Below are 21,433 nucleotides of genomic sequence, written 5' to 3' on the forward strand. Positions count from 1 at the left end.
TCATTTTTCTTTTTTGACATGTAACTTGTGGAAAGCTCTGATAGAAGGGATGGTGAGCAAACATTAGCCTGGTATTTGTTTGCACTTCAGACATCTAGAGATTCGGAGATGTTGTTGTTGTTGTTGAGATGCATCTTACGATGGTCACTATTCTTGAGGGGAAAATTTAACACAGAAAGTTCTTCTAAGGCAATTGACAGTGCAGTCTGAAAGCTGAAGTACAGCTGTGAATTTTCCATAATGTCATGTGATTGCTTGATATCCAGAAATCTTCTGTAGACCTGAGCTAAAAAAAAGGGGCACCTCCCTTTCAGGAGAACAAAAGCCAGGGGAGTTCTGCACGCTGAACTTTAGTTGAAAGTAATTCAGGATGGTTCATGTCTGAAATAAAGCCTGGAAGACTTGTATAAATAAACCTTGATAGATTTTGCTTTTATATACTTCAGAAAAGCTAAAAAATTTAACAAAGTTTTTTTTTAACAATTACTCATTTTTTATAATTAAATATCAAACAAGCACTACTGCCACACTGCATGGCTCACGCTGCACAACTACACAATTGTTCTCCCTGTGAGCAGTCAGGGGAGTTGTGTGTTACATAGCTCGAAAGCCACAGTCCTGAGAGACTGACCCCAGCCTGAGATCTGGGCTCCTTTCTGTCCCCTATCAACTGTGACATTTACTGTGATAGGAAGTATACACGCTGTATCTGGCTTAGTTTCCCATCTGTATTGGGTGGACAATAGCATTTTCTGTTTCAGTGATGTCTTCTGGATGTTGAAGATTTTGAGGCACCTGAATACAGCATTAACAGAGACTGCAGAAGTACCTAACATTTCCAGTGCAGCACAGTGACTGCTCAGCTTAAACAAAGTTTTTGTAAGCCTGAGTCTCTTAGGGAGATTTTTGGCGTGGAAAGTATTGACACAGAAGCTGTGTGATCATCTGTGAAGCAAAAGCCTTGGTCTTGCTCACATCCATGCCCAGTTCTGTAAGCACAGATGCTGCTGTAAGCACTGGCAGCCTGTGTCTGCCTGTTTTACAGTCTTTTTTCCTAGCACATGAGCTATCGTGACCTTATGCAGGTGGGGTTTATTTCAAGTAACCAGACCATGTCAACAGATCTGTTTTGAAATGCACCTGGGAACAAACAGGGCCAGGGCCATGCTGAAACGTCTCTGCAACAAGGGGACTTCAATTATCTTGAAATTACTGCTGGAAAATCAGAGTACTTCACAGCGGTGCTAGCTCATGCTTTACTTGCCCTCAGCTTTCCCTGTGGTGGCTGGCCTCTAAGGTGCCAGAAAGGTACTTTTTGGTAGCTTGCATTTACCTAGGGAACAGTGACTTTCCTGTTATTATGCTCAGGCATACTAACTTCACGAATCCAGTGTATTTTGCCACAGCACACACCACATGCACATATAGCGTGAGCAGTAGACCTGCTGTTTCTTACACACACTGACAGACATTTTGAGTGTATAAGATGGCACACAAGAATTCTCTCTGATGTGCTTCCTACTTATATCCTGTGTAGCAGTGCAGCTCTGACGTGCTCCAGTCCTATATATTACAGCAGAGAATCCTGCTAGCGTTCCTCCCGCAACCCTCTCTGCCTCTCCAGGAATGCCGGCACATGTTGCAGCAGGGGGGAGAAGGCGATCAGAGTTGACCACAGTTTATCACTGAATCCTATTTGAATCATATTTTTCCTTCATTTTTGCCAACTTGCAGTCAAAAATGACAGTATTGATTTAGTAGAGAGATTGTTGCAGTATTTTCAGAGTAAAAAGTGACTTGGGGATGACTTATGTTGTCAATTTCTGGGTGCTTTTTAATTTTTTTTATTACTGACATCCAACATAGTCCCTCCAAGCATCACAAACTACTTCTTTGGGGAATGCTGACAATTAGTTTTCAGCTCAGCCTTTTCCTTTTGTCCTTTAAATTCTGTTATCGTAGATGGATCTCAAATCAGCTTTCAGGTCATTTCAGTATGCAGTACAGTAAAAAAGCATTGTCCGGGTGCTTACATGATAAAGCACATTGCTTTGAATTTCCCTGAGCTCCACAAATCTGCTTTGTGATTCCTTGTTGTGGTCCTGTCTTTGGGAGCTCATTCACAGGGCATTGCCCAGTCCAGCTGCCAGCCTCAGGAGCTCCTCTGGTGGGGAGGACACTGGGGGGACAGCAAGTTACACTCCCACACACTGCCTCTGCAGCAAGGTTTGTCAGAGCTCATCTGCTAGAGCCTCTCCTGCAGCCTGAACACTTTCTTAAAATACATGTGGATGTGACTTTTTTCATTTTTTCTTTCTTTTCCATTCTTTTCTTTTTTTCTCTCCCTTCTTTTTTACTTTTCATTTCTTTTCATTTTTTTCATTTTTTTTCTCTTCCTTCTTTTTTTCCTCCTTTTCTTTTCCTTTTTTCTTCTCCCTTCCCTTCCCTTCCCTTCCCTTCCCTTCCCTTCCTTCCCTTCCCTTCCCTTCCCTTCCCTTCCCTTCCCTTCCCTTCCCTTCCCTTCCCTTCCCTTCCCTTCCCTTCCCTTCCCTTCCCTTCCCTTCCCTTCCCTTCCCTTCCCTTCCCTTCCCTTTTTTCTCTTTTCTTTTTTTTTTCTTTTTCCTTTTTCCTTTTTTCTTTTCTCTCTTTCTCCTTTTCCTTTTCCTTTTCCTTTTCCTTTTTCTTCTCCTTCTCCTTGTTCTTCTTTTCCTTTCCCTTTCCCTACCCTAACCCTTTCTCCCCTTCCTTTTCCCCTTTCTCTTCCTCTTCCCCTGCCATTTCTCCTGCCTTTTTTTTTTTCCCCTTTTCCCTTCTCCCTTTTCCTTCTCTTCTCTTTTCCCTCAATAAAAAGCTGTGATTGAGAAGATTGCGAATACAGGGCAATAAGGAGAAGTTGTATGGAAGAATGTCAGGGTGGCAATTAGGGCGATACAGGATGACTGAGGTTTAAAACTGTGGGTCTGAGCTGATCCTTTGTTCTCTGACAGCCCATGCGACCCAGGCATTCTGGCCTTTTTGATAGCCGGGGGCGTGAGGGAAGGCTGATTCTGTGTGTGGGTTGGCACGATGGCTGTGCTGACACACTGGTGCCAGCGTGGTGGCCAAGACAGACAGCTGCCTGGCGGCCATTGCTGTCCTGCCCTCACTCACGCTGAGGGCTCTCACTGCACACCAGCCTGTTATTTGTGTGGGACACTCCTCACTGCAGGCATGGACATACAAGACCTGGCTTTTGTTAAGTTACAGGCATTATCGGAACGGTTGTAGTTGGCTGGTTTGCACCCTGGGGACAAGTTGTGGTTGTCCTAGGTATTTTCAGCACCCTCTCTGCTGTTGCCATGTATGACAGCGTAAGTATCTGCATGTGTGAAGAATTCTTGTAAGACTCATAAATTAGGATATCAGCATATGTGTCATCAGTTTATTAAGCATGAGAAGTCTTTTGGATGCTTGCGGCTGCCAGTGTTAGTTGAAGAGCTGCCAGAAATTGTAATTCCATTTGGATACAAAAATGTGTATTGCTCATGTGCATATTTCTCCTTAGATACTGGGAGCAACTCCCTTGTTACCACTGAAACAGTCAAGGGTTTACCTACCCCCAAAACAACTGTGTTTTTTTCCTAACCGCTTTCTCAGTGTCCAGATGGCTTTTCTTTCTGTGGTGTGAGGCAAGGAGGGCAAAAATACGATGCTTGTATGTAACGGTGTGGTAACATCACCTGTTTTGCAGGGGAAGAAAAAGAAGAGGAAGAGAGAAAAGTTGCAGGAATCAGCATCAGGTAGGCCATGTCCAGCTCCTACTTAGTACTCACATCAGCTGTATTTCAGAAAACCAGGGCTCACGCTATTTAATTTTTACATGCTTCTCTCTAACACTTGCTTCTGACCAATGTTTTAAAAGATACTTCACCTTGAATGCGAGCTTGTAAAAATGCACACAGTACGTGTTTCCTTTCCTTTACGCCTTTCCTGACTACATCAACATCTGTGTCTGAAGTTACTCGTTGCTGCAATCGCTGTCCTGCTCTACTTTACCTTTGCTTTTCTCCCCAGTCAGTGTTGCATCATCCTTAGACTCAACCTCTCAAATGTCGCATGGGATTACTGGACGCTGAAAAGTTCACACTGATCTTTTTGTAGCTACTTTAGTTTTTATCAACCATATTTTACGTTTCTGTGTACACTAACAGCTGCCTGGTAGGCTGGCTAAAAGCATCAGTGAGGTCTCTTCTTTGCCTTTAAAATACAGCAAGAGAAACTCTGTTTCCCCCAACAAAAATGGCTGGTATAAGAACCATGAAAAGAAAAATGAAAAAATGAGAACACACACCCCCCCAAAAAAAAAAAGTTATGCTGTAGCAAACAAACTTATTTGGAATGTGCAAAAGCTCTGTAACAGAAATTTGTTAAAGGAAAACAATCTTCTACAGGTACAGGCCCCAGAATGACAGCTGCCTACATCTGAAGCATGGTAAGAACATCTCTAAAGCTTTCCTGATAAAACTGATTTGTAAAATGAGCTTTCTTATCAATTTTCTGCAATAATATGGATTTAGCAAAAATGGCAGAAGTATTATATCCCAAAGCTAATGTTACTTCAACTTCTGATGGTTTTTATACCGGCTATCAATAGATTATTATTAGGTGTTCACCATTTCACTTCTTAACCTCAGTATTTCCAAATTGACCGTACCTCACTGACTTGCTGAAGTCTGCCTGTGAAGCACAGGGTTGGGTTTATTAAGCAGTGCAAACCATCCCAGCCAGCAAAATGCTGCAGTTCCCAACACGTGGGTTAGAAGCTGGCTTTGGAGCGTGTTTTCTGTGCTGACACTGGCTGGCTGGGCACACCCTTTTTGTAATTTTTTCACCTGTATACTAACAACATATCTGCTAAGAACATGGGACTGTGTTTCAGTTGTATCAAAAATGTCTCCCTTGATCGTACAGCAATACTTTGGCAGAGTGGGGTTCCTTTTGTTGTAGTTCCGGTGTGTGTTTTCTCTCTTTACATCATCTTCGAGGAGGGTGAAGGGAGTCGTTGTTACACATAGGCAGTAACACCGCCAAGCCGGGCTGTGAGAGCCCACTGTGCCACAGAGATTCTCATTTGTCAGTGTTTGTGTTGGAAGGCTGGTTTTTGTCCTCCTGCCAGTGAGATATGTTTTCTAGTAGGAGTGGAGTTCATTTAAAATAATAGTGACTTCCACACAGTCTAATTAACCCACACTGCTCTTGGGAGATTCCTGAGAGTTCCAGGAGCCGTGCAAAAAGTAACACTCTCTACACATCTGTATGCATTAGGGTTCTTTCTCTCCTCTCTTCTGACTTGTTTGACCACATGATCCCCTCTCCCCTCCGCTCTGACTTCCAGCCAGGGGAAGCCACACTGGCTTTGCTCTGTGCAAAACGGCACCCAGCAGCCAGGCAGCATGGCTCAGGTCTCTTCTGTGCTTCAGCCTTGAGTTTACGATTGGTACTTCAGATTAGGTGCCGTGGACCATGTTTGTTTTGAGTATTTTTTCCCTTCAATGTTAATGCAATACCAATGAACATCACATGTATGATGGGCAAGCTACATCATTTTAACATTGTGTTTGGGCATTTTTGTGTTGGCATATCTGAATTAATGCACAGAAACTAAGTAGAATACCATTAAGTTTAGTGTAAAATCTGGGAAATGTTTGGTTTCTTGGACGCATTACAATTAAGGATGGCTGCTTTGCCTACACTGAACTGCTCTTACTGGAGTCTCTTTGTTTGCATTTTCCATAGTAGAACATTAGTAGAAATGGAAGATGAGGAATGTTCTGAGTATGTTGGGCTTTCTTTTCTTTAACTTCCACTCCCCTTCCTCCCTTCCGTTGAGCTCTGTAGTAGTGTGGAAATTGTTGTGATTTCCGTGTCTGTGTCCTCACACAATGTACACAATGAAGTGTGAGAATGGCAGGCATCTCGCCCACTGACTAGGAAGGTGCTGTGGGCTCCATATTTGCGTGCATCAGTGGCCTCACAAACATTGCATGCTGAGTGAATGCCCTCCACTGAGACATACAGATGTGCTCTAGCTGGAAGGAAAAGCACAGAATGAATTAGGGAACCTGAATCAGCCAGACTTCAAAGTAAACTTCTGAAGGTTAAGACTATTGCCCTTTGCAAGCCTAATCCAAGGAATGTTTTGCCCACAAGCGTAATATTTTACCAGGCCCACAGCAGAGCTGTTCTAGTCTTTACTGGATGGAGATGATAAGTTTGGGAATGCCTTTCAGTGAGCACAAAGAGCTCCTGGAGACAGGAAAACATGGGCTTCCTTACTCGTATGGCTGGCGCAAGGAAGAGGGGGAAGGAGGTGGGAGGTCTGGGAAGGAGACAAGCATTCTGTTATCTGAGAAGAATCAGAAATGAGTAGGTGGCAAGACCAAAGAAAGAATCTTGAGATGCGGCACAAAGGAGACGAGCCAGAGCTGTAATTATGGTGACGTGAGAAGGATGAAATGGCGGGAGGGTTGTGTGGTGGGATGTTCAGAGGGAAGTAACGGAAGAGACATGCAAACAGAAATGATTTAAGAGACTGTGAAAGGTTAGGTTGGTTGGTTTTTTTTTTTTTTTCCAGTCCATGAACGCTACAGGACAAAAGTGATTTTTAAGACAGACCTCCAACCAGTTTTTTGGCTTGCTTATCATTTGAGCAGTGAAATCAAGATGGTAGCATTAAGTTGCTCCTCCTCTCAGAGTTGTACACAACAGCAAGCTCTTTATGGCTTCACTGCTTAGGATTTAACTGAGCTCCACTATGCTCTCCAGCCTGCATTTGTAAAAATGCCTTAATATTTGAGAGTTTTAGGAATGCTGTGACCTGGTACTCTAGCCCTTGCTAACTTACCCTGGGATACTCCAAAGCACATGGCCATTCTTGAAGAGCTGCAGAACTGTCCCCATTTGTCTTTGGTTCACGTGGCCCAACACAATAGTGTATATAGTGCTCAAAATAACTTGCATTTATTGAAGAAGTATCGCTTCTTATCTCCTTCTGAAGTCAACTGAGAGTAGCACAAGACCAACAACGGTAAAAATGAGTTTGGGAGAGGCCAGGAAGAAAGGAAAATGAATAGAGCTAAGACAGTGTAAAAACTGCCTGTTGAGTACCTTTCAGAAAGGTGGGGTGCTTTTTGTTTTAAACGCAGCTTGTAAATGGGAGCAGTTCTATGTCAGAAGTGATGATTTCTGATTCCCTGCTTTGACCTTTGAGAAGAAAAACTGATACTTTAGCATCTCATGGCTATTTATAAATCATTGAGGAAGTTGAAGTGTGCTAACAAAAATCCCCCTAATAAATAGTTAACTTTTACTGACTTGCAATGTAGGGTAATTGCAAAAAAACAACATCGTTTGACATGTGGCAGGATGCAATTGGGAAGTCCTCACAAGCTACATTATTTAACATTGTGTTTTGGCATATCTTCAAGGGCTAGAAAGAGTGATAGAGAAGTGTAATAGGCATTTGAAAACCTGTGAGGAGCATATATGTGGCTTGCAAAATGCAATGACAATTAGCACTTAGATTAGCGAAGTTTTCAAAAAGAAGGAAACTTGACTAATGCTGATTTAGAATCAGAAGCACTTAGAAGGATCAGATTAAGAATGTTTAACTTGAAACAATGAATAACCTGTACCATTTCAAATCTCCTAGATGGAAATTAAAGACTAAATTCTGTGCAGGAGAAAATTTGGATGGTGTTGTAAGAAGAAGTCTATGGTTGGTTTATCTTTCGCTTACAACTTAGAAGCAAAACAGAGTTAGGTTGTGAAAGAGTATAAAGTGGACTAATCTACAGCAAGCATATACTGTGGAAAAGAACCATCTGATGACGGCTGTTGTTGTTGACCATGAGCTTCTAGCCACTGGCCTAGATAAGAGATGCAGAGGGGATGTGGTACCTTGTTTTCTGAGGCACATGTTTAATAACATGGCTTGGCCAGTGCTCTTGAAATTCCTGGTGGCTGTTTTTTTCATTTCAAATTACTCCTGCTCCTATCCATAGCCCTTTACTGTTTGGAAACTTGACACAGCATGGGAGGGTCTGTGCAGAAGTCAGCGTTTGTGGTGATGGTGGTGCAGGGATATGTCCTGGTTTGCTTTAAGATACGCATGTGATGATCCATGTTTCCCTGTTCCCTATTCTGCCTATAAATAGAATTCTTCAATATAGGCAAGAGGGCAGGAAAGAAGTGCTCCAAATGTGTCACCTTCCACCACCTGAGAGAAAAGCAAAAAGGGCACCTCAACAGTAGGACGTTCCCATGTCCCAAGCAGGATTAACTGTGACTAACTACTACTGAAAGCAATTAGTTTGCTGCTTCCCCCTTCAGACTGTATGACTACTACAATATACATCTTACAGTAGTTAGAGTGACTGGCGCAGACATGGCCTCTTTGATGGCTAATGCTTCACGAAGCTTCTCACAGCTTCAGAAAAAGTTACAAGAGGCATTTGGGCCACGCTGGCTATAACATATCTGTAATCACTGGAGGAATTTATAAAAAGGAAAATGAGGAGAGTGAAAAACAAAGAATGATTGATGGATTTAAATACTTATATTATCAAAACAGTTACTAACTACAGTTATTTTCAACCTTTTAGAAATTTTTAAAGACAAGGGGTATAGCCCTCACAGAGGGCTGTATATATATCCCCTCCTGCAACTGATTTCAACCTAACACTGATCCATCCAGGGCAAGAGGGAAAAGTCCGTTCTTTCAGGCTCTGTGACATCAAGAAAAACACCCAAAGGAAAGCTGCCTTCTGTTTGTGTGGCAGGTACAGAAGGGCACTGACACCTGCTGGGAGAGATGTGGCAGAGCATATGTAGTTTCCCCTTTTCCAGCCTGTGAAGCACGGGTGGGGAGGGAGGATATGAAGGCAATTTTGGTGGCAGTCAGCAACTACGGGAGAGATAAGGGCAAGCCACTGCAGTGGCCAAGCATGGGTTTCCTAAATAAAAAAGAGCAGAATGTTTTCAGACAGTCAACATAGACACTAGATTGACAAGACAAGAGAATATTGCAAGTACTTTAAAAAGATTAGTTTTTGCAACCAAAGCGTTTAACAAGGTCAGCTACAAAGTCAGCGTTTCCAGTTTTAAACTGGCAAAGAGCAGAGATGGGTAACTCAGCAGGTGAATGCCCAGAGCCTGTTTGTTTTGTCTGTGTGAGCTGCAGATGATGCTGTGAAGTCAGAGATTCTTGGAGTTTGAACTCAGTCACATTTACAAGAAGTTAAACAACAGTATCATTTCTCTTCTAAGGTGTTAGCAGTAGGAGGCTTGGGCTAGAAAGAAGGAATGGTATTGTTCTAACAGCCTTCCTGTGGGATAGGGTGGGGACAGGGAGTAGACTGCTGAGGCACCATTCTTCTCAGGCTGAAAACTGCGTAAATTGGTAGATTCAGTAAACTTAGCACTGGCCTAAGGATTCCGAGGTCATGAGAAAACTGTGGAAGCAAAGTATTTCATAAAGAAAGCCGTAAGATTTTGAAATGTGGTTTAATTCCAAATGAGAACAAATTCCAAATGAGCATTCTAATGCTCATCTCTGTATTGTATTTTCCCTTTGTGGTGTACTTACGTGAAATAATTGAAAATTAGTGATTGATGTGTTGTTACAACACTGTCAAAAGTCTTTGCCACTTGAGACTCTCTTTAAGTGCAGTCTATCCTCTAACTCAACAGAAATGTATTCACATACAGTTTTGTCAAAGCTTGTCTAGCAAGCTAGCAGTGTTATGTTTCTGTCAGCCTGACTTTCAGAACGTGATTGAATTGAGGAGGTCTTTTGATATTCTTGAGTGCAAAAACACCCATCCCAAAGGCCAAAAACCAAGAACAAACCTAAACCAAAGACTTGCTGATTTGACACCGTAAAAGTCACTGCTAGTAGAGCCAATCTTCAGTAGCATCAGTTCCTTAATCCTTCACTTTAAGACTTCTAATGAAAGTTATCTTTAAAATCTCTGATCCCTTACCCGCTTGGGAAGACTGTACCATATAAAAAGGTTGAAAGTGTGCAAATTAGAAAGCTGTGCAGGGCTGGAAGCTCACAGCGGGACCAGCTGAAGCTCTGCTGTCTGGACAGATAAACCAGTCGGTTAGACAAAATACATTTTAATCCAGCCTTTCAGGACAGCAGCTTTCTACCATAGGTTCCAGCATTTGTAGGTGTTGGAAGCATGTGTGCGGAGGTGTCATTGGTACTGGTGTGTGGGCAGGGTTAGGTACAGATGAGCGAAATAGGAACCATCTCTCTGGGTGTTCTTGTTGCATGCATTGTTGATGCGTGGTTGGTGGGTTAAGGGAACTAAGGAGGCTCAGCTGAGCAGTGTGACATAACTTTTGAGGTTGCTTCCTCCTTGCAAATGTCAGATGCGGATTTCATCATGAACATTTAGTTGCATCAGAATTAAACTCTGGACTTTTGGGAGCCATCTCTCCTTCACCCCTGGGATACCTGAAATTGCATGAGGTAAAATGCTATTTCCAAAATAACTGTATATAATGAATTAGCTTTAAGGTGCGTGCATTTGCTTGTTATTAGGTGAGACTGAGTTTTGCTGACTAGTTGTTTTCTACCCGTATGCATGCCTTTTGAGATGCACGGCAGGAGGCTTGTGTTTTTTCGGACCACTAGAGATTTTTTGCTGAGAAGACGTAATTGCATCAAAGGGAACTTGATGTGTTCGAGTTCTGCGGTGGTCTCTGTGCACAGCTGTCTTACCCTGGTAATGCTGCCCTATGGGGGTGTGACTGTAGAAGTCAGTAACGCTCAAGAAGGTGTTCTGCTTACATCTCTTACCTTTGGTTGTATAAAAGAGACTATTTAAATGATTCTACCTGTACAATAGCAGATTTAAATATTGAGACTATCTTTCCTGTACAGTATAAAGTGTAACCTATGTTTAATGGCAGCAGAAAAGGTGATCTACAAAGGAAACCTTAAATACATTATTTTTAAAAAAAATTATCACAGATTAAAACTGCAGTAACAATTTCAGTGCCCTTAGAACAGATGGATCTCTCTTCCCTGCTCTCAGTCTATCAAATAAACAAGGTGCGGAGGTTTTTTCTAATAACAAACAAACCAAAACAGAACAGAAACCACTGGCACCAAGTTCTGACTAAATGTCTTTCCCTTTTCTTGGCACTTTAACATTTACAATTTTATCATTATTTTAGAGAAAAATTAGATGTGAGGAGTTCATTAATTCCTTCAGCAGAGGTGCTTTGTCTTAATCTTCTGAGTATTTATTATACAGATACAGAAGGACGCAAGCCTATTTTTTCCTCCCTTGCAGGTCACTTTTAGTATATCTACAGATCATTTTTTGTATATCTTCTTTAAGAAGCTGCTGGAGATTGCTGTCTAGAGGTAATCTGTTTTTTATTACACAGAACCTGCCCCCCAACAGGAAAAACATGTCGTGAGCCTTCTAGCATGAGATTGTAGCTCAGTGATAGAGCTTCTAGTTTCACACTGCCTACACAGGGGGCCTTTGATAAGAGCCACACCTGCTTTGGCATTGCTGAGTTCAGCTGAACAAAGCGGGAGCTGCAGAACACCTGGGTTTCCCTGGTGCCATACCAGCCTGCTCAGAAGAGCTCTCAGACCCACTGAAGGGGGACTTGTTACGGCTCCTGTGTGAGCTACTTCAGTGCATCTGAAACACAAGTGGGCATTTTGTAGCTGGACTCCTGCTCACAGTTACCAGCAATGGGCTGAAGCTACAATAGCAAGTGGGAGAAGAATCCTTCCCCCCACTAACAACCGAACAGAAAATCTTACCAATGACATAGCCTCAACATGGCAGAATCTGTTGCAATTTTAAAGTACAATTTTTTCTAATGTCTTCGGCAACAAAGGCAGCTTAAAAAAATGCCTCTGGTGCTTGCTGGCACCCAGCTCTTGCAGAGGGCTTTTTCCTCTCTCCCGTAGGTCTCCAGCCATGCGCTACAACAGCCTGCGGGACCCTGCAGCAAATCGGATTACTAAAACAACTGGGGTTTTGCTGGGAGGTGTTTTTTTGTTTAGAAACAACAAAGGTTGTGGAGTGTTTGTTTTTGTTTGCCCAGAACATTTCAAGGCTCTGGTTTAGGCTAACCCCACAAACCATGGCCCAGCTGGGCAGGAAGAGGAGCAGACGGCAGCGCCTGAACCTCTGTGCGGCTCTGCTGTGAGGAGCATACAAAGGGGCTTCACAAACAGAGGGAACCTTTCAGATAAATCACGGCTTCGTTTTGCGTACTCAAGTTTCGGGAGTACAGGATCCATGCTGGCAGCAAGTCGAACATGTTCGTTTGGGACTTCAAAAGAAAATGAGTTTCCGTTGTCGGATCCCTGAGCTTGCCACGGTGTTTGAAGTACTGCATTAAAACCCAGGTTTGGAGACTGGCTTTTTTTTTTTTTTTTTTTTTAGTACATGTAACTGCTGTCGTCTTGCGTCTTTTTACAACTGCGTGAGAACAAACTGTGCTGAGGGAAGGTGAAGAAAAAAAATGCCTGGTTGAAAACTTTTATTTTCTCTTGCCTTCTGTGAACGGCCAGATATCTCTTTCACTCAGCGCTTTCCCCCAGCCAGGCCCAGAAGCTCTTTCATAACATCTGCTGATTAGCATCACTTGGATGAATCTGCATAATCCCCCCTCTCTTGTTCCACCAAATGGAGATGAGTGAAAAACCATGGAAGAAGCAAGGGGAACTTGAGGCCCTTGCAGACCCAGCCTTCAATCCACATCGTTCCCAAGCGTGGGGAGGAATTCTGACTCCCCTCTAGTGCTTCTGCCCTCAGCTGTTGAGCCCAGGCTTGTTAGGACACTTTATTTTTATGGCAGTGATTCCCGAAATGCAGCTGTATCATTTCAGTAGCAAGGCTCCTCTTGTTACATTGAATTTTTGTTGAATATTATTTCTGTTTCTTACTCGAAGAGGCCGTTTTTTCTTTCCTCCTGCAGTCAGATGTACAGTGCAAATGGCACAGACATTGCCTCCTATTGTGGCTCAGGCTCAAGGCTTCACATATGTAAAATGTGACTTGCAGCACTTTCTTTGAAGCCTAACCGCAGCCAGGGAGCTGTAATTGCAGTCTTTGATTGCGCCGACTTCGCTTGTGGATTGGGCTTTGCTAGGGCATGCCTTGCTTGGCCAGACTTCAGCTACAGCCCCCCAGTGAAGCCTTAGATGTGGGAAGTCTTCAGTCTCCTCAGCTCATGCCTGTGGTTTCTTGAAAAGAATCCTGATTTGACCTGTTTTCTATCTGTAAGGCAACACCGTCCTCATTCCTATTTTTTAGGTATTATTTGGTTTATCAGCAGTGGAAGCAATTTCCAGCACGTAGCTGTAATGAGCAGCTGGGAAAAGGCTGGGTTCTAGATGCTGTTTTCAGGATAGCCACTGTGTAATTTTCTGTATTGCAGCATTTGCTTAGAAATAAAAACATTTAGGGCTTCGCTGTGCCTGACCCCTCACAGATAGAATACTATCTGCAACTTCCCTATTGGAAAGGAGGCTGCTTAGATATAGAGAGAGGTTGTGGAAAAGAGGCAGCAGCTGCTGATGCGGTGTTTGGATGAGAGAGAAGCGCCGGCCACTGGTGGAGAAAGCCGAGGGCCAGAGCAAGGCCGCGGCCGTTATTTTAACCTCCTGACTTCAAAGACAGCTTGCTGGTAAGGGAAGGGGGGAGGAGGCAGGGAACCATCTCAACAGAAGAGCATTTCATTTCCTTCAGTGAAGTAGACATTCCTGGCTGCTAATGGGGAGTAGCTCTGAATCACAGCGCTTGTATCAGACTGCTGTGAACTACTGGCCTGGCGCCTCAAGGCCATTCCTCAACAGGAAGCTGAATGTTTTCATGTAAGACTGAGAGGAAAACCTTCCCAGGAAGAGCAACCTGGACCAAACCTTTGAAAATCTGGGATGAAAAGGCACAAAATAAATATAAAGCTGCAGGGTGCTCTCCCCAGTGTTCCTCTGCTATTTGCTTGGCCTCTCTTTCGTGCTCCTTGGAAAGGTAGAGTCCTTCGTAGCTCTTTGATCCACATGTGTTACGGAGCACTCTGCTACTTATTTATTTATTTAATAATAATAATTAAAAAAAAAAAAGAAGCAGGAAGCTCAGAACGCTTTTTTTAGTTGGGACTTGTGCTGGTTTTATGAGGAAATAGGAACTGAATTAGTCAGTGCAGACCACCTCTGTTGAAACCGCTGGTTTTCCAGTGGACTTTCAGCTGTGCTGTTTCAAGAGGCCACAGCAGCTTTAAATGTCCTTTTGTGGCTACCGACAGCAGGTGAAAGTCATTCGCTACATACCAAGGGATGGTGGTATTTGGAGGAAGAGCATCCTCCTTCAAATTAAAGCTGTGCAGTACAGCTTAATCTAAAGCTCATGCTTGTTCCTTCTATCCTTGTAGCTAAATGCAGTGTCCTCCAGCTTTCCCCTTCCCTCAAATAGTGGTCACCTAGGTGGCTTCCATGAAGCAGACAACTTGTTTAGTAAGGTTTCGGGTTCTCATCTCGTGCTCACTAAACTCAGAAGGTCCAAAATGAGTTTTGGAGGTTTTCTACCCTGGAGCACATTAGCCTGAGTAACTCCTCATTCAGTAGCAGTACTCAAACCAGTATGGGAAAAAGTGTTACAATGGCCTACACTCAAGCCACAGGGCATGGGGGCAGGCGGTGGGACTCAGTTACAAGTCACCCTTGTTTACATAGTACTGCTGTAATATTCGCTGATTATTTCTGCTTGTGGCTCCTACATGCTCCGTCATTCTATTACAATTAGTATGACAGGGTACACACAGTTGGCAAATTCTGGTAACAGAAGTTTGAGTTGTGGCTTAAACAAGTCAATTTCTTCATCAACTTGTTTTGTCTTGCCTTGCATGATTCGAGGTGTCAGCAGTGCATCTTCTCTAAGCAGTTTGTGCATCTCGCCTTCTCCACTGAATTGCATTCCTGTGCTAATTTTGGTCATTCCTTAAAGCTGTTCCTTAACTTGCTTGTTTGGCAGTCAGGCAGTACCTGGAGGCTTAGAGGCTCACACAGATTTTTGAGATACTGCTAATCCCAAAAGTATGGGATTCTATCTGTGGAAAACGCCCGACTCACCAGGCAGTCCCTGGGTGGAGGCCCTGTTACAAGGCACTTGCCTGGTTCAGAAGGGCAGGGTGACGGCTGAGTCAGCATAAGTCAGCTGATGTAACCAAGAGACCTAATGCTGAAGAACAGTACCTCTGTACAGGGAAGTATCAATAGCTACAGGCTTGCACTACTGGCCTTTTCATCGGGTGTACGAACGAGACCCAAATCATAGTGAACTGTACTGCTGGGTAAGAGGCCTGATGGCTGCATGCAGCTGGAATATGTACCCTGCATTGCCAGAGAGCAGAATGAATCCTCCTCAGCATAGGGTCGCTGTTCAGAAAGTCTCTCCCACCGCATTCCTTGGCCCAGCTGCTTCCAGAAGACAGTATTGCTTCACTTCTACAGAGCAAAGCTTGAAGCTCTGAACTAGAGGTTTAATTGACCTTAACTGCTGTACTAAGTGCTAAAGGCTGAGGATGTCTGATTCTGTAGCAGGTATCTGGGTCAAACGTTGTAGATAGATAAATTAAATCCACTACAAAAAGGAATTACTTATGTAATATGCTGAATGTCTAAACAGCTGTAAAAAATGCTTTCTAGTTGTTGAGGACATCTACTTACAATACAAAGTACTTTCCTGCATGAATAATCTTGCAAACTTCAAGCAACTGCAAATAGCAATGCTCTGCACTTAAGTGGGACACTGCAAATGCACGTCCTACTGTGTACCTTAACAGTCATCCATCACTGGACATGTACCACAGGACAGCTTCTTTGAAGAGGTTTTTTTAAAAAAAAAAAATTCATATAGTCTTTATCTCTCTCTCTCTCTCTCTCTCTCTCTCTCTCTCTCTCTTCCTCCTTCCCCTGTAGGTGGGAAAAGAAATGCATTCTCAACTTGCAAAGCAAAGGCGGCGACACCAGGACCCCTGCTGGAGATGGAAGCTTGTTAAACCCTAGGTGTGTCCTTCATCCACACAGACCACCCCTAAGGAGTCTGTCTAGGATGTCATTCACCCTGATGTCACTGCTAAAGACACTGAATCATAAAGACAATCACTGCCAAAATCCTTCACTATCACGAGGTCCAGCCCTGATATAAATAGAGCAAATAAGCTCCTGGGTCAGCAGAGCAGCTTTTGTCTTCACTCCACCTCTGCCTTGCACTCTTAAGCCCTCGTCTCATCTGTGTCCATGTTGAGTCAGCAAACAAAGTAGCGTGGCTGTCTCTGCCTGCTTCAGCCAACAGAGTAACTTAGAGCACCGCTGCCCCATACAGCACATCGAGGAATGGAATTTGCCTGGACCGGGACGACACACTCAAAACTTCTTTTTATTTAATGGTGCGACAGGATCAATTTTGGTTTTAGCTTTTTTAAGAAACTTGAATGCTTTTGTATTTTAACTTTTAGTTTGTAATTTCCTTGGTGTATATTTTACTAGGTATGAGCTTTTAAACAACTGTCAAAAATCTGAACTACTTTTTGAATAAAGGGGTTTATTTTCCTTTTTTTTTTTTTTTTTCCTGCCAGAGGAAAAGCCTGTATGGAAAAAAGGTGGCTTGTAACAAATAGTGGCCTCTCAGTCTATATAATACAGTGTCGTATAAAACTAAATAAATGTAACAACAGTCAGCTGGTCAGTAGCCATGTCCGTCTTGCATCACCTCCTCTGTAAACATAAGCAATACATCCAGCAAATCTGACTGCAGTGAGTTCTCCTTCTCACCCATCACCCTTCTCCTTGTAAAAAGCCCAGCACTTGAATTATTACTTCAATTGTTCTGTATTTGTATCTGTTTTTGTTAGCCTGTTAGTGGGATTTTAAGCCAGTTGCTGAAATGAGCATTGATGTACCCATTTTTTAAAATAGTAAGGCACAGCCTCAGCCAAAAATACTGTCAACCATTTTTTTTTTTGTCATTCCAGTTTGAGTTAATGTGCTGAGCATTTGGGTTTTTGTTTTTGTTTTTTTTTGTTGTTGTTGTTGTTTTGGTTTGGTTTTTTGTTTTTTTTAATAAAAGCTTTGTAATAAAACAAAAGTCAAGTGTCTGGCTTAAGAAAGAAACTAGTCACACCTGAAAGAAATGAATCCCTAGAAAGTAGATGCAAGTCCACAAAGGTGCAGTCACTTCTAAGACTGCAGGCTTTTGGCTCAGTGTCCCCTTGTAGGAAATGCACTGTTTTTATTTGTCTATATGGAACTTTTCTTCCTAAAGAGAGCAGGAGGGAGGAATTGGTAGAGCCAGTGCTACCTTCTGCTTCACAGCTAGAATTGGCCCAACTAGAAATACCAGCCTCCCTCTATCCCAATTTTCCTACTAAAAAATCTCAGTGAATGCATAAATGGTTTTAAGCTGATGGTGGATTCCCTTCTTTCTGGATGCCATCTATGTCCATGTAAGGAGTAGGAGCCTATACTTGAATGTCTTATAGCTGCCTAAGTCTTCCAGCCATCAGGGAGAGGAGCACAGTGCCGCAGCATGGCCTGCTACTGCTAATGGCAACCATGAGAGACACCCCTGCCTCAGCAAGCAGCCATCTGCACTCTTAAAACACATTTGAGTTTTTGCTGCCTCAGATCAGATACCACTAGTGACTTGTCTCATACCTCTCCCCTTTGGTCCAGGGATTGGCATTTCACAGCTCTCAGAACCAGACAGGGCTGCCAGACTTCTACTAAAGGACTTCAAGTGGGGAATCAAAAAACACTGCAGCCACAGGTAAACTATTCCAGTCATTGGTGAGCACCACTGCAAAAGCAACATTAAGAACTGTAAGGTAAATAAGCATGCCTGCTATCTTCAATCTTGTTTGGTGTGGGACTGGCCCAAGTCAAGCTTGAGCTACAAGATATCACGTAGGTGTTTACCCTATAAGGAAGCTTTGTCATTAGATTGTTTATAGTTATATATATATTATAGTTACTCTGAAACTACGTTGCATAAGAAGAAAAAATGTCACGCTTGAGAATATTATATGACAGCTTCCCTTTCAGCCAGCACATACCTCACACAAACTCAGCTGTACCAGTGTGGCCAGCATGCTAGTGTCTGTGATATTTATTTGTAGCAACTAGTGATTACTTTAAAGAACTGAGAGTGCTCTCAGGTGGCAGGAGAAAAGACTGGGAGAACAGCAGCTACACACTGCAGTTTCACGAGAGACGGCTCTATTTGCATTCTTGTTCATCCCAGCTGTTTCTGGAAACCTGTTTGGATGTCAGTCTGGGGTTTGTTCACTTTTTGAGTTTTCCTTGTTTGTTTAAGGAAAAAAAAAAGCAAGTACTTTAGTGTTGGAATTGTTCTAAATCAGGAATAAGTGCAGCGAGTTCTGTAAATTGCATGTTTCAAAGATAACAGTTCTCTTTAAAACACCACTACTTTATTTAGTTATTGGAATGACTTCATTTTTGGGGGGCTACTTAAAAAGCCACTTACTCATTTTGCAATAAAATAAAATAAGATGTTCCCAACAGAAATGTTAGCTGTAAGTAGCAAGCTGTCCCAAATACACTACATAGTCAACAGTCGCCTGTCTTGAGGTTGAAAGGTCCTTCAGCTCTGTCAGTGAAGGAGAAAAGAATTCAGGAACTAAAAATAACATCTCTGCTGTTAACATAGGATGAGCGAGCACCATGTGTTGGACTCATTCACAGATCAAAGACCTTTCACATAATAGCAACTGTGGAAAAGGTGAACTAATATGCAAAGCTCGCATGAAAGCACCTGGAACAAGCTAACCACGCTGTCCTGGAATACCCTTCGTGGCTTCAGTCAGTGGCCAGCTGACCTGAGCCCTCCTTGTGCTGCACCAGCTTGTCCATGGAGACACTCAAGTTAGTACAAATAGCCCCATGATGACGGTGCTACATGGGCAGTCACACTAGGTTTAAACCCTTGTCACACTGAGGTGTGACTCAAAACCAACTCCAGAATTCCTAACATGCATTTTAGGTAGAATTTCACATTTAACAAATTCACTGTTGGGTGCTTAAGGGAGATGACTACTTCCCATTTCTCAAAGAAAAGGTCTTTAAGGATTTAAATGCTGCTATCTAATGGCTGACTATCCTAATGCTTTTGCACACATGGTACAAACCCACCTACTCCCCCTATACTCTGTCCCATGCACTGCACATCTGGCAGGCACCAAAGGCAGTTCCACACAGGTATTCCCATTCATAAGCACAGAAGATACTCCGGTAGCTAGGGAACACACATCCTCTCCTCTCATTGAACAAAACAGAAGGGCACAGACAAAACCAGGCAGTTGAGCCAGAACTGATAATGGCTAATCAGGCCAACACCACCGGATGATCTGGCTCCTCAGGCTTCTAAATCACCTGGACAAGAGCCATTTCCTTTCTGTTATATAAAAGAACAATGTCCCCAGGCTAACTTTGGTTCCTTACCCAGCGAGATGGAGGTTCACCAATTAGACTTACAGGGACTTTCCAGCTCTAGAGGAATTATCTGCTATTGTAGTTCGCAGGATTAACAAATAGAAAAGGCAGTAAGTTAGCTGCACAAGTCACACCTTGGTGGGCAGCTGAATTTGCAGCAAATGTGGGAGCTTAAGGATCTGATCATTTCTCAGTGCTGCATGACAACAGAATCCAGAGTATCAATCATCCGTCCTCCTCTGAAACCACTACAGCGCATAAGGCTTTGAAGCAACCATTCTCTGTTTTCTGGTGGCCTCCCGCTCTGATCTACAGAGCAGTTAATTACACTAGAGCAAGGCAGGCAGAAAATGAGGGACACTGCAGAGACTAAGAAAAGGTCAGTAGCCCTCAGTAACATTACTACAGTTTGGTTTTTTTCCCTGTGCTCACAAGGGGGCCACCGGGTCAGACAGCATCCCCTCTTGTGTAACTACTGAGCATGAAGTAGGACGCAATGGAGGAAGAAACTGCTCCACCAACTGCCAGAAGCCTGTCAGCTATGAACACATCGCTCCTAGTGAGCGACTAAATGACTGGGCTAACAAGGCAGATGCCAGCCACAAGAAGAGCAGCTCTGACAGAAAAATGGCCTGCTCTACACAGACATTCTGAGATGAAGCCAGAAGTGCCTGAACACACTTATTTTTCCACATGACAGGTTGGGAAGAGAAACTTTGGGTTAACATATGAATTTACCCCCCATTTCTCCTCATAGATACAAAAATCTTTAGAAAGTAAGTACAGCCCCAGGAAAAGAGATGTGTCTGCCACCAATATCAGAAATGAACCTTTTAAGCACCAGCTTCCAGCCAGGTCAAAGCAAGGGCTAAAATTCTGCTCTCCATCCTTCCAGGTAAACAGTCATACCTTGAGTCCATGAGCTTTAGATGCCATCTTCTCTCGTTGGCATACTCCTAGGACAACCGTAACTTCAGTGAGTCGTAGAAGCAGGATCTGCTTAGGAGAGATAACAGCCACTGCTTACCTGCTCTGGGACACTAAGGTTATCTCCCTGTGAGTGATGTGCTATAAAACACATGACGATAAACTCACGGATCCCACCTCCTAGAAACCCAACACACACAAACGAGCAACAGGTTTGCTCATTCCTGACAGCTATGGAAAACCAACACGAACCAACAGAACTAAGAGTAAAGTTTCCATCTATCACATGCCAGAAGAGCGACTCACCCAGAGAGCTGGTCTGTCCTCCTCACTGTGCTGACAAAAGCAACCAAAATCACTAGCAGAGTAAGAAAAAATAATTTCTCCACAGCTCGATGGTGGTCAAGACACAAGAGAGGCAACTCTTCAGACTAGCTTCCCACATATACGTAAACTGACTAAAAAGTCCTGCAGTATATTCATTAGCCTGACATAGTACCATCTCTGCGTCTTCTACTGAGAGAACAAGCCAGAGAAACAAGGACTGAGATCCTGGCAAAGCAACATGCAACATATGAGTTAATTCTTCTAAGAACTTGCCTGTGAAAGTGAGGTGCTAGATAACAAAACAGGAGACACCAGAACATAGCAGGAGCTACACCGCTTGGCTTAGGCCAAGTTTTAAAGTCTGAGATGGACAAGATTCTTAAAATCTAGTTTTTCTTTTGCTACCTTGATGTAAGTTTCCTCATTCTCTCCTCCTGCAACATGTTTTACCCTGTCATGAGTCAAATGATCAGCAATAACTTCTCTTCCCTCTCAACCCTAAATTACATAAGCAGCAATTTTACTTGCAGGTAAACTATGCGTGAGGAATCACAGAATGGCCACTGCTTTTTTCAAGCCTGTAAAAAACAGCTAGCTCAAACTCTACATAACCTTGTAGTGCTTGTCCTGATAGAATTCATTGTT

The 21,433-nt window shown here is 43.1% G+C and overlaps 1 protein-coding gene across 4 annotated transcripts in view; it reads left to right on the forward strand.

Annotated features, from left to right (window-relative positions):
• LEF1 (lymphoid enhancer binding factor 1) overlaps positions 1-17,171 on the forward strand; it is a 54,206-nt gene extending 37,035 nt beyond the window's left edge. For 2 of the 4 annotated variants that reach the window (XM_085222300.1, XM_085222302.1), the window contains 3 exons: positions 3,731-3,779; positions 4,431-4,471; positions 16,004-17,171. In XM_085222300.1, the coding sequence (XP_085078426.1) occupies positions 3,731-3,779; positions 4,431-4,465 (84 nt within the window). In that variant the 3' untranslated portion in view covers positions 4,466-4,471; positions 16,004-17,171. The remainder of the gene's footprint in view (positions 1-3,730; positions 3,780-4,430; positions 4,472-16,003) is intronic. The other 2 variants (XM_085222299.1, XM_085222301.1) reach the window with 1 other exon arrangement.
• The last annotated feature ends 4,262 nt before the right edge of the window (positions 17,172-21,433 follow it).

This window comes from Meleagris gallopavo, chromosome 4 (assembly GCF_905368555.1).
Source record: "Meleagris gallopavo chromosome 4, MGAL_WU_HG_1.1, whole genome shotgun sequence".
Taxonomy (NCBI): Eukaryota; Metazoa; Chordata; class Aves; order Galliformes; family Phasianidae; genus Meleagris; species Meleagris gallopavo.